Source organism: Phoca vitulina, unplaced genomic scaffold (genome assembly GCF_004348235.1).
Source record: "Phoca vitulina isolate PV1807 unplaced genomic scaffold, GSC_HSeal_1.0 scaffold3, whole genome shotgun sequence".
NCBI classification, from domain to species: Eukaryota; Metazoa; Chordata; class Mammalia; order Carnivora; family Phocidae; genus Phoca; species Phoca vitulina.
This window is the reverse complement of record NW_022589706.1, coordinates 65,192,690-65,205,180: the sequence shown is the minus strand read 5'-3', so window position 1 is coordinate 65,205,180 and position 12,491 is coordinate 65,192,690. Positions and strand designations below refer to the sequence as shown.

At 40.8% G+C, this 12,491-nt stretch overlaps 1 protein-coding gene across 4 annotated transcripts in view; it reads right to left on the bottom strand.

The window, feature by feature from the left end:
- The window catches only part of AFF1 (AF4/FMR2 family member 1), a 203,216-nt gene that overhangs the window by 121,762 nt on the left and 68,963 nt on the right, over nucleotides 1-12,491 (bottom strand). The window contains exon 1 of one of the 4 annotated variants that reach the window (XM_032400748.1): nucleotides 10,116-10,651. The exons of the other annotated variants lie outside the window; for them this stretch is intronic. Coding sequence (XP_032256639.1) covers nucleotides 10,116-10,132 — 17 coding nt within the window. The 5' untranslated portion in view covers nucleotides 10,133-10,651. Of the gene's footprint in view, nucleotides 1-10,115; nucleotides 10,652-12,491 lie in introns of those variants that run through there. 4 annotated transcript variants of the gene reach the window in all.

Below are 12,491 nucleotides of genomic sequence, written 5' to 3'. Positions count from 1 at the left end.
CCATTACCCTCTGTCACGACACCCCATTTGTTTTTTGTCATAGTGCTTTAACAGTTTGTGATTGTTTCATTGGCCAAGTTTGCTGGCTTAATTTTCTGTCCTCTACCCCCCCTCCTAACCAGCTATGAGCTCCTCTTCATGTGGGGAGACAGATCTGTCTGAACCAGCTTCGAGCCCTGCACACACTGTGGCTGGCTCTCAGTGAGCAATGAGGCATTCATCAATACATAATATGGATAATATTAAAAGCACTGTTCATGTATGTGAATTGGCCACAGTCATAAAGCTATTAATGCTGATATAATCTTTAAAAGGGGTAGGTAAATTAATACCCAGAAGCAGTGAATTCCAGTAACATGCCATAATGGTCTGAGGCTCCAAAGCTGAAAGCACACTGGGTAGGCTCATTAAAGGCAGCCATGTAGGAGACAACTAACCAGGGCCTCCCAGCTCTTTTACAGACTAGCAGCGGGAGTGCTGAAAAGATGATTCACTTTCACGACCATCACACACACATCTAAAGACAATTTCAGAGCATTTCATGAAGTATTTTTGGTCATAAAATAGATCTATCTTTTCCTGAAGTTCGGAACACACCACTGATTGGGGGCATATGGTCACCACCTTCCCCTAGCAGGACCCAAGTTTTAAAGATAATTTCCAGAAGCTCCACTCAGATAACCTATCTCTGCTTTCAAGACTGCAGTGAGTGGGAACAGCTAATTTTTGCCTGAATGTTTTTATTTAAAAAAAAAAAACACACATTTAAATGAAAATTTCTAAGGCTATTTTTCAGTTCTGAAATAAAGGATTTATATATATATTTATATTACATATAATTATTATATATTTATATTATAGAATTTATAAAATTTTATAAATATATATACAGCTATTTGCAGCGTTTATGAGCTGTGTTGGAAAATTCACTTCCTACTTTGACAAAAACATGCATTGATACTTTAAATGTTAATTTGGTTTTCTTTAAATATTCTTTGATACAAGTTTCTTCTTCAAAAAGCCCAACCAATTTCAGAAATACTATATTTTCTATGAAAAAAGTTGTGTTTTTAAGCCACATGTATTTAAAACATCACATTATCTTTTAATAATCAAATGCAAAATTAATCAGATCTCAGAACCACCAGTTCCACAGCCCAGCTGACTCGAAAGATAGCAAAATAACTTGCAAAAAATTGACTGAATTAGGTCACTTTAAATATGGGCTAGGGTGGACATACAGTCTGAAAACAGTTTAGTGGTTTTTCCAAAAGTAAGGCATAAAACTATCCTAGGACCCAGCAATCCCACTCTTAGGTATCCAACCAAGCAAAAGGAAAATGTACGTCTACATAAAGACTTGCATGCAAATGTTCTTAGGAGTATTATTCATAATAGCCACCCACCCCTACCCCGTGGGTGTGCGCACACGCGCACGCGCACACACACACACACAACAACCAGTCTATCATATTCAGACAGCAGAATACTATTCAGTTATTACAAGACACAACTGATACATGCTATGCCATAGACGAACCTCAAAAAAATTATGTAAGTGAAAAAAGCCAGATGCAATAAACCACAAGATTCCATGTATGTGAAGTACCCATAAAAAGCCAAATTTACGCACAGAAAGATTTTTGCATGGGGCTAGGAACAGGGATTACATATAATTGGACATGAGAGATCTTACTGGGGAGATGTCCTAAAAATGATTTATGATGATGGTTGTATCACTTAGTAAAGTAAAAGTAATTGAATTGTACACTTGAAATGGGCAACTCTTATGATATGTAAAATATACCTCAAAGTTGTAAAGGAAAAAAACACCTGGGCTAAGAAAAAGTTCATAAAATGAGAAGTAACATAAGAGATAAAAGATCTGGGTGATAGTGAATGTATCCTGATTAAAGCAAGCTAGTCCCCTCCCCTCCTCTCCTGCCAAAAGAGTCATTTCCCAAGCTACCAAAAGACCATGTAGGAGTAAAGTTTCTAGTCCACTCTTCAAAATAATAGCTAACACCAACACCTTGGAGGTACCACCAGGATATGGGTGACCTCAGGAAGAAACCAAGTTTTATTCTAGGCTTATCATGAGAACCTATCTTTTTTTTTTAATTTGACAGAGAGAGACACAGCGAGAGAGGGAACAAAAGCAGGGGGAGTGGGAGAGGGAGAAGCAGGCTTCCCGCCGAGCAGGGAGCCCGATGCAGGGCTCGATCCCAAGACCTTGGGATCATGACCTGAGCCGAAGGCAGACGCTTAACGACTGAGCCACCCAGGCGCCCCGAGAACCTATCTTTTCAAAGCCTACAAATTAAGTAAATCTAATGATTTTCACTTTATCCTTAAAAAAACATGACTCTTAAGAAAAATACAAAGCTGTTTGTAAGACTAAGGCACCTGTCATGAAATTTAAAAACAAAAACCCCACACTATCAGCAAAATGATAAAAAATTATCAAACTCAATCTTTTATTAACTTCTAATCTAGGGCGCTTTTTTTCTTTTTTTCTTTTTCTTTTTGGTCTTCTGGGCACAGTTCCCACTTAAAAACAAAAAACTATGTTTAATCAGTTATTCTGAATTATACTAAAAACAAGTGACACGACAAGCAGACAACACTCATCTCTTTTCAGCTAGAAATTGATTTTGGAAACAAATATAACATACTGGGTTCCACTGTATCTTTTTACTATGCTAACGTCAGTAAATGTGGCTGCCTAATTTCTTTCCTGTGGTACAAAGTTTATATTTACACAGCTTTTTAAAATGGGAGAGTTAGCACAAATATGGTTTAACTCTAAAAGGAAGTGAGGGGGTAAAGGGAGAGACACCAACTATAAAATAACAGAAAAACCTAATTCCTAGAAGTGTAATTGCAGATCAACGTTACTTGGGAAAAAAATGAGAGTTAGCTATGTGTTACTGTCCAGAATTTTGTACCAATAAATACCCCCTTTAACAAAATTTTTCAAGTATTTAAAATTCAGCATGTTAACCCAAGAGGTTCTGTTTTCCTTTTAAAAAACCCCCACAAAAATCGTAATATCATGGACTCATGACAGCAAAAGCTACCAACTTAACTAGATAGGCCATCTTACTTAGAAATGTTTATGGTAAAATACTAATTTATCAATCAGGAGAAAAAATATGTAATTTCAGCAAAACTAGGAAACAGGTTTCATTCTTTTACACAAAACAATGGGAACTGGTTAATTTTGTACCACTTTCCAAAAATTCACATCCAGAGTAAATCAGGTACACCTGCATTTTTAAGGCAACAAGAATAAGGGAAGCAATTTAACAAGCTATCCAGACGCACATTATCCAAAATGAAAGTCATGTGAGAGGCCAGGCTCTGTCATGACCACAGAAACATATGCACCAAATCAAAATTTAATTACACTGCAGGACGCCGTTTGTGAATTGTGCTACGTATTTTATCAACTGCTCCCCTTTGACAGGACAGTTTCCTGCAGGAAAGTTCCAAGAACTGAAGAGTTACAACACCCACATACCAGAAAGTGTTTCCTGAATTTTGTTACAGGAACTGACATCTGCTATAATTTGAATATTTACTTCCCAGTAGGAGGAGTCCCATGTAAAATTCTGTTGAACATTATTTGTTCAACACAGTAGACACAGGCAATGTTTTGTTTTAAAAACAAAACAAAACAAAACCACCACCACCACCTTTCAGTTTCATAGAGTTTGGATATAATTGACCAATTCACAGTTGTAACTTTTCCCCTGGGAACAAAAACATCTGCCACCTGATAAACTGGGGTATGTGTGGTAGAGAGTGCATTTGTAGTTTGGGAGGCAGCCCAGAGTGGACAGGAAAGGGCAAATTAAATAACCAGGTCCTTGGGAAGAAACAACTGTTAGGAAAGTGCTGCACGATCAAACGTGGGCTTTACTTCTTGGTACCTTCCTTTTCCTTTTATTTCTTAAATTTAAGTGCACCTGGAGACTTCAGCACTTACAGTTTGTAACAGATACATAAATTTATAGAGATGGAGATCTATTTTTTCTACCAACCTCTTGTCTATTTCAATGGGGGAAGGAGGACATGTGTATATATGAGGGTATATTAAGTCAAAATGTAACTGCATTGCACGATATACTTTATATATCTCTCACACACAGACTCCATTTCACAAAGGGTAGTAGGGTGGGCCTCTGGCCTCGGAGAAGCAGATCTCCACCCAAGCTCCACCCCAGGCCTATCCAATCAGAATCTTGGGGGGTGGGGAGTAGAATCGGCACATTGGCAAGCACTCCTAGTGATTCTAGTGTCTAGTCAAGTTTGAGAACCTTGAACTTAATAGGACTACATTGCATCTAAAATATTCTTTTCTTTGTCTAATTGCCAATCCAGCAGGAAGCAATAGTGAAAAGAAAGGCAAGATCATTTGGGGTAAAATACAGGCAAGCCAGTGAGTCAAGAGTTACATCCTTAACTCTCCAGCCCACCCAAACAAAGGATCATGTGGGCCCACAAGTCTCCAAGTATTCATCATCATATGAGCCATTACAGAGGAACAACAATTCTTGGTACTTTTAGAGTGTGGTCAAACTGTGGGTGCCCTTTGGAGATACAATACTTAATTCCATTAGGTGTCAATCGACAATATATATTTCCCCCTTCAGTTAGCTTCAGTTCTTTTTGACAAGATGTCCCTACTGGGATTCCTCTTAATGTATTACACCTGACATCAAATTACTGCTTGAGTAATAGCCCTAAGAATCTGATCGTTCAATCAGGTTAAATTAAAAACAAAGCCAATAAACCATAACAAGAAAACACATTCACCAGAGAACAAGACTTCCAGGATTAAGTCTGCTGGCTTTGTGGCCATCGGGTTAAGCTTTAACTCAGTGTGGATAGCTTGGAAAAGGGAAAAGTTTGCACAGAGGAAAGATTCTCAACACTGATCACTGCCAAGACAAAAAGTCAGCACTTGGGATTGTTTTGAAGTTAATTTTTACTTTAGGGTCTCTAGGGCATTACCACCAAGAGTTATCTTATTTTTCCCCTCGAGGCCTAAAGCTAAGCTCCACCTGACACATTTATAGTTGAGCAAGATGTTATTGTGCATTCTACTGCTGTATTATTCTGAGCAAATGAATACATGTATATTCATAATAAAATTAACAATCTGAAGCAGAGCTAAAATACTACAGCTTTATCTTGCCCAATTTTTTTTACTTACGTAAAAAAGGTAATCATTTAAGCTGCTGTAAAAGTTATGCACACACCCTATGCCAATAATATGTAACTGAACCACAACAGAGATTATGATATCCAAGCTTGTTATGTTTGTACTTCTGAGCCAAGAAACTTTGTCCTAAAGATGTAGACTGTATTTCCAACTAGTACGGAGGGAAAATCAGAATACGTTACTGGTTGTAGTTCTCACTACAACTCACATACAGGACTTTCTCTTTTAAAAGACAGATTTGGGAATTAAGTTTATTTGCCAATCTTGGAAAACAAACGAAATAGAGAAATTTCCTAATAGAAAACTAAGTTTATATATTTAGATGCAATCAAATTGTATCTATACCTCAAAGCAGTAATAAAGATAATTGGCTTTATAATTCCTCCACTTTACAGCAATTGGGTAATATATATAGATTTGGATGCTCAAACCAAAGGACAGTACCAAAATGAGATTTCCCTCTTATCCATGATTAAGATAACATTTTTCATTACTGAGATACATGAAATTTAAATTGCTTAAATGCAGCATTCTCTAAATTCCATTTTCAAAAGAGTATAGAAGCAGCTATTGAATACCTTTTCATGCTCTCGTATAGAATCCCCTAAATCTCTTGAGAGATCACTTGCGTTAATGTTGCCAAAGAACATCCCCATAAACCAGCTGACTGAAAAAAATGACTCAGTTCTCCTTCTTTATCTTGGAAGAAGCTGTAGTCTGTGAGTCAGGAAGCTCAGCTGGCTCTCAGGATGAACTAGAAGGAAATCACTTAAGAGACCTGTCTGTGTTTCTCTTCTGTCAAGGACACTGTTTACAATGGCATCATAGGGGAAAAAATGAAGACATTCATTGGGTCAAAATACTGCATAAATTATTTCCCTCTTGAAATCACTGCTCTGAACCGCACTTTCCAAAATACCATAGCATTCTTCTTTGATATTTGCTCATACTCAATCAGAGCTTCTTTGCTTTCATGAATTTTCTTCCAAGGTAATCAGGAGGTCACAAATCAGGAGGGCAGAGGACAGAGCAAAACTGATTCTATACCAGTTTAAGAGCAATGCGTTTTGCAAAAAAAAAAGGGGGGGGGCAATGCTTTTTGCAATGGAAAAATTTCCCTCACCAAAGAGATCCACCAAAAACCGGCTTCATAATAATCTTGGGAACAGTCTGACTTTGCTTCATTATTATTATTTTTTAAACTTCATTAACATTAACTTCAGTCAAATTCAAACAAAAACGTTGTGGGAGAACTGACTAAACCTAATTTTCTTTTGCAATTTGTCTGAAAGTGCTTTCTTCTGAGATGTGCTCAGCCACCAGATGCTACTCTCCTACAGAATTTCAACTCCCCCACTTCCCCTGGAAAAAGAGGGGGGGGCAGGGCTTCTCCAGGAGCACAAGGTGCATTTTAAAACTGGTTAATCCCTGGCAGTAGGTGAAGGTATGTATATATTCCTTTCTAGAATTCAAAGATTGCTTCAATGAGGGGTTTAGCAGAGATGAGGAACCAGACAAAGCCCTCCTTTCTGTTTTATCCATCAACACACTCCTCAATCTAAAGCAAGCTAATCCTCACAGAAAAGCATAAATCTTCAAACTGTTGAGATTCCATGCCCACCCCCCCCACCCCGCTTCCCCATCATAGGCTTGCTCCTCTCAAAAGAGGCATGCCAGGCTGTATACTTCTATAAAGTATTCTGTGCCTTAGATCAGAGTTTGGAAACTAAAGCCATGATCTGTAACTATTTCACATTAAAGAAAGCAAGTTTGTTATAATTCACATCAGAAAGTAATCAATGTATCTGTTGTGCTTACAGGTTCTAATCTGAGAGCTGAGGCATAGTTTATGTCCTGCTTTAACTGATACTGCATTTCTAAGTGACTGCCTTTCTCCACAACTCGAATGAATACTCAAACCAAATATTAAATGCTTTCAAAATACTGCCCCAAAATCTAATTTTTAAAACGTAGGCAAACGTGACCTCTCATTCAACAGAGATGTCTCCCACTTCTGGGAGAAAACAATGAACTACAAAGCAAAACAAAATAATCAACTTCCTACTTTTAGGTGCTTTCTCCCCTACTTTTAGGTTTAAAATGAGGGAGGGGGCTGGTCAACTTCAATTTATAATGGTTCACAAGCTAAGAAATAGGTAGTCCCTCCCTCATTCAAAATACTTCTAGCTTATGCGGGAGATACCAAAAATGTGAGACAACATCTTAAGGAGCTGACTATAGAAAAGGAATACACTGACTAGCCTACTCACATGAAAAATTAGTCATATACCAACCATAAGTATCAAATGAAGAATATTACCTTATAGCAATGACAAACAATGACAGAAAACTGCTATGGCCACCTCATGTATTCACTGTCAGTGCCGCAAAATTCACTTTCATCTAAGTTCTCATCTACCTCTTCTACTAAGAAAAAAAAAGTCAAACTATTTTAAATAGTGCACAATGAAACAACCGTGTTTAGAACAAACTGAGCTCTGAATCTTAAGGGCCAATGAGTCCAACAACCCAAACTAATTGTTCCGAGAGCAAACAGATACTGTGGGTGGCACTTGGGCAAGATTTTACTACCCTAGATTATAAATCAGAGGTGATGGTTTTGTTTCTCTTAGCACTACTCTCAACAATTTGACCCAGCTTGAGGTTTCCTCGAAATCCAAAAATATGTGCGATCTTCTCTTTAGATCTCAAAGATTATCTACTGTCCCACAAAACACAATGTCTAGGGGCGCCTGGGTGGCTCAGTCGCCTGAGCGTCTGCCTTCGGGCTCAGGTCATGGAGATCCCAGAGTCCTGGGATCAAGCCCCACATCACATTGGGCTCCCAGCTCAGTGGGGAGTCTGCTCCTCCCTCTCCCCCTGCCCCTCCCCCATGCTCATGCTCTCTCTTTCAAATAAATCTAAAAAAAAAAAAAACAACAACACCACAATGTCTAAATGAGCACAGACCACATTCCAGATGTAACTGTAGAAAGTGAATATTTACAACTTGTGAGATACACTCCTATTATGCAGGCTAAGAAAACAACAGCCATCATGGCCCTGTGGCTTTGTTCCTAGTTCAAGGGCACATCTGAAGGCCAGGTAGAAGAGCAGAATATATACAGTCCTCCTGTTTCAATTGCTAACAAGTTGAACTACCACACTGATAATTCAGATTTTTCCATTTTGTAGCAAAGCACTTTTAGCAGAAATTGCTTTTGTACACTTATATTGAGGCTTTGCAGTTCCCTTTTCACACCTCCCCTCAGGATTGAAGGGAAAGTCTGGAAGTAAGGAAATGCTGCTCAGCAGCTCGTCAGGCACTGCTCCACCTATGTGACCTCAGGCGAGAAACAGGCTGGCTGGGCCTCAGTTTCCTCAACTATAAATGGGAAAAATAAAAAGTACTTACCTATTTAAGTGACTGAGAAGAATCAAAGAGATAATCCAATTAAGGCAGCTGTGCCTGGCACACTGCATGCAGTGTCCAATTAGCTATTATCTCATTTTATTCTTAGTTTAAGAGCTGAGGCATTCAAATCACGTGCACCTGAGTTCAGATCCCAGGCCTATATTATTGAGTTCTGTTGGATAGTATTTACTTAGTTTCTTAGACTAAGGTACCTTAATCTAAGGCTTTATTCCAAAGACCCCCTTGGCAGTTAAATTTCATTAGAGGTTAGCAAACAAAGATGCCACTTTTGCTTCTCATCTAAGTTTTCCCACTACTTGGTCCCAAGAACCCCTTTCTTAGAACAACCAAGAACATGGGGCAGGGGATAAACCACAGAGTTGAGAGGATTAAATATATAAAGCAGATGGTGCACTATATGGAGTAGTTGGTTCTCTTCCTAGAAAGTTCTCTTAGGAAAAAATCTTGAATTTCAACTTCAGCACTGGGGCATCTATTTCTTTTAGTGGTACACCTGGGTTTTCAGACCTGAAACGTAGTTAGCCTTCTAAGACATCCCCAAATCACTGTACTACATCAAATATCAACTCGAAGAGCCCTATTACTTTAAATAGGTGACACCAAACTGCTTTCTAGTAAAACTAAAAGTTAAAAAAGAACTTATTATATAACTCTAAGTTTCCCTTAGCGCCAACTGCTGTCACAACTAAAATGAACTCACACACAACAGTCTCAGTCGTGTAATGATCACTGACTGATGCCTTGTCATCACTCCTTAACACTCATTACCAAAAAAAAAAAAAAAAGGAACCAACCATGGAAAGTCAGAGCTTGAGGTTCTTACAATAGCGTTCCTCTGACAGCAACTGCAGTTCATTATCCTCTCCCCTCACCAACCCCGGTACATTCCCAGTCTTTGCCTACTCAGCAGATTCTCCGCAAGCCGTGCCGTTTTATGTGGAATACATTTCAGCAGTAAAATTTTCGATCACTCCCCTGCCAAATTCTCGACCACCTTCTCCAAGGCGAGCTGTTTTTACATTAAGTGATTTCTAAAATTCCGATCAAAATACTAGCTCCCCGCCACCCCCAAATCCGGAGAACCAAAGGGAGGTGCACAAAGAAACTAAATTAAAATTCGGGAAAGGCAAACAAGTTAAAACAACTTAATTCCTCCGAAAATAATTATTTTGGAAGACGGAAGGAATTTAACTTTTAACTTTAACTCAACCCCTCTACTCTGCAGAAATTACCCAGTATGCTCTCCCAACTGTTTTTTTGTTTTGTTTTTAAATCTGACGTTAAGTAGTGACCCACAGCATCGGGAATGATGAGAAAGCAATGACAAAGCTGCTTCCTGCCGGTCTTCCTCGCAGCACCCCAACCCTCCCTCCCCCACCCCTGCCCGCAACCTTCAATTCCCCTAGCCACAAACACATTTAAAAAAGTTTCTCTCGGTGCCCGGCTTACCTTGACCGGGCTGCCATAATTCAGTTTACAGAGCTCAAGGACTTCTGTCCATCGGAGCCTTCAACCCGCGGCCCTTCTGCCAGCGCCGCGCTCACCATTTGCCGGGGCCGGGCGGGGACGGTCTCCCCTGCGCGACTCCCCGGTGTTGCGGGACTACCTGCTCCCGAGCCCGGGCGTCCTCAGCGCAGCCTCGGGCTCCGACCGTATTGGCTCGCACTAATCCTGATGGACATCCGGGCACTGGGGCCTCTGCAGGCGAACTACACTTTGGACCAGCTCGGGGAACGTCGCGTCCGAATTCAGAGCCAGTGAGATCCCTCGGGGCGATTTCGCAGAAGGGAAACCCAAGAAGCCCACGTCCACAGCCCACCAGCGCACAGCTCCCACCGAGCGGCACTAGAACTCGAGCCAGCGTTAGAAGAGAAGCGAAATCGTCTTTTGGCTCACTGAAAGTTGTCCGAGTTCGCCTGAACACCCCCTGTCAAGAAAGTTCTGGTGGTACGGTCCGCCTCCTTAAATGGGCACGGCGCTCCGCCGGCCCGAGCCGGAGGCTGCGCCGGGCGGGGGCACCTAGCCCGAGCGCCGGCGCAGCCCTGCTTGCTCGCTCGCTCGCTCGCGGCCGAGCCCCGCCTGCAGGCTCCTGGCTAGTGCTCTCTTGCCAGGTTTTAAACAATGTACAAACACACCGCGGGAACACACAGTACCCGGCCGCTCAGAACTCCAGCTCCAATTTGAATATTTGTTGAATATTGGGCCCCAAGAGGCTGCAGTGAGCAAGGAATAAAACCACCAGCAGTAAACCACGGTCGCTACTTTAGATCATTCCAATGCTTGCCGTCAGGAAATGTGCAACTAACGCACCCTTGTTTTACTTTGTTCGCTTTCAGTTTTGATTTCATTACATTGAGAAAACATTTACAAAAACGCCCTTCCCTTTTTTGGACAACATACAGATTACAGAGTAAACTAACTCATTTTGGGGTTGGCATTTAAAAAACAATCACTGAGGATGCAAACCAACAATGTAGTAAACACTATGTAAGAAGTACAAACGAGAAAACGGGTCGTACTAAGAGGACCAGGGAAGCATTTAAACAGTGCCTAAAGGTAAGCAGGACAAACCTTAGGTGGGCAGAGATGGAGGGAGGCTGTGCTACAGTATCTCCCGGGGATCCAGCAAGCACAATGTACGACGAACTGGAAACTCTTAAAAGAATGAATGCCTGTCCTGGAGACTCCTCAGTTCTACCTGGAACCGTTGCAGTGTTGTCCACCTCACAAACAGATAGTCCAGACTGTATTACTAACAAGCCATGGAATAGACGTGTTGACCTCTGGCAAGAAAAAATACAATGCTGGGAGGAAGGCCCAATGCATCTTTATGTGTGATTCTCAAAGTGTGATTAGTGGACTCCTGGGAGTCCCCAAGAACTTCTCAGAGGTCAAAACTATTTTTAGAGTAACACAAAGATATGATCTATCTTTTTCACTGTGCTGACATTTGCACTAATGTTGCAAAAGCAACTGTGGGGTAACTGCAGGCGCCTTAGCACCAACCAAGGCAGTGGCTGCAAACAGAACTAGTGACACCGCATTCTCCACCACCACACACTAGCGGTTGAAACAAGTGTCCTTTAAGAAGGTCCTTAATGAAGCAAGCAGTAGGAATTACTACTTTTGTTAAAACTCAACAAGGCCTCGAGCAGAGGTTTTTGACGTTTTTTGTGACGTTGTGATAAAATGAGAAGTACACACGAACCACTCTGCTCCTGCAGAGTGAAGTACAATCGTCTGGAAGAAAAGCACGTGTGTAATTGAGTTGCGAGATAAACCAGCTGTTTGTTTTTTTTTTTTCCACGGACTACCATTTTTACGTGCAAGAACAACTGATGAACTGTGGTTTTTCTGACTTGGGTTTTTGGCAGTCATTTTCTCAAAAATGAACAAAGTGAGTCTGTTTCCTCAAGGAAAACAACTGACAGTATTTATTGCCAATGATAAGATTTGAGCTTTCAAGCATTCTGAAAACTTTACATCTGCCACTGTGAGCTTTATAGCTTCCCAACAATTAAAAGACTTTTTCCAGTGAGATTGAAGGAGGACCCAGTTATAGCCTTGACTGACTCCATTTTGCCTTCAAATCTGTTCCTCTTAATTGTTGTGTTTCCCCCCCTTCAGCTTTATCTGTTAACTCAGGCAAGGGACCCAGTGGGCAAAACATCCAGTGATGGAAACCGAAACTACCCCCTCAAGAAACAAGGGCTGGCTGCCCTGACACCAGCAAGACCCTGCAAGATTGACCCCCAAGACAATAATCAACCTGACCTTTTGCTGCTCAGCTGCAGAGTACCCACCAATCTTGGTTCTGCGTTTTCC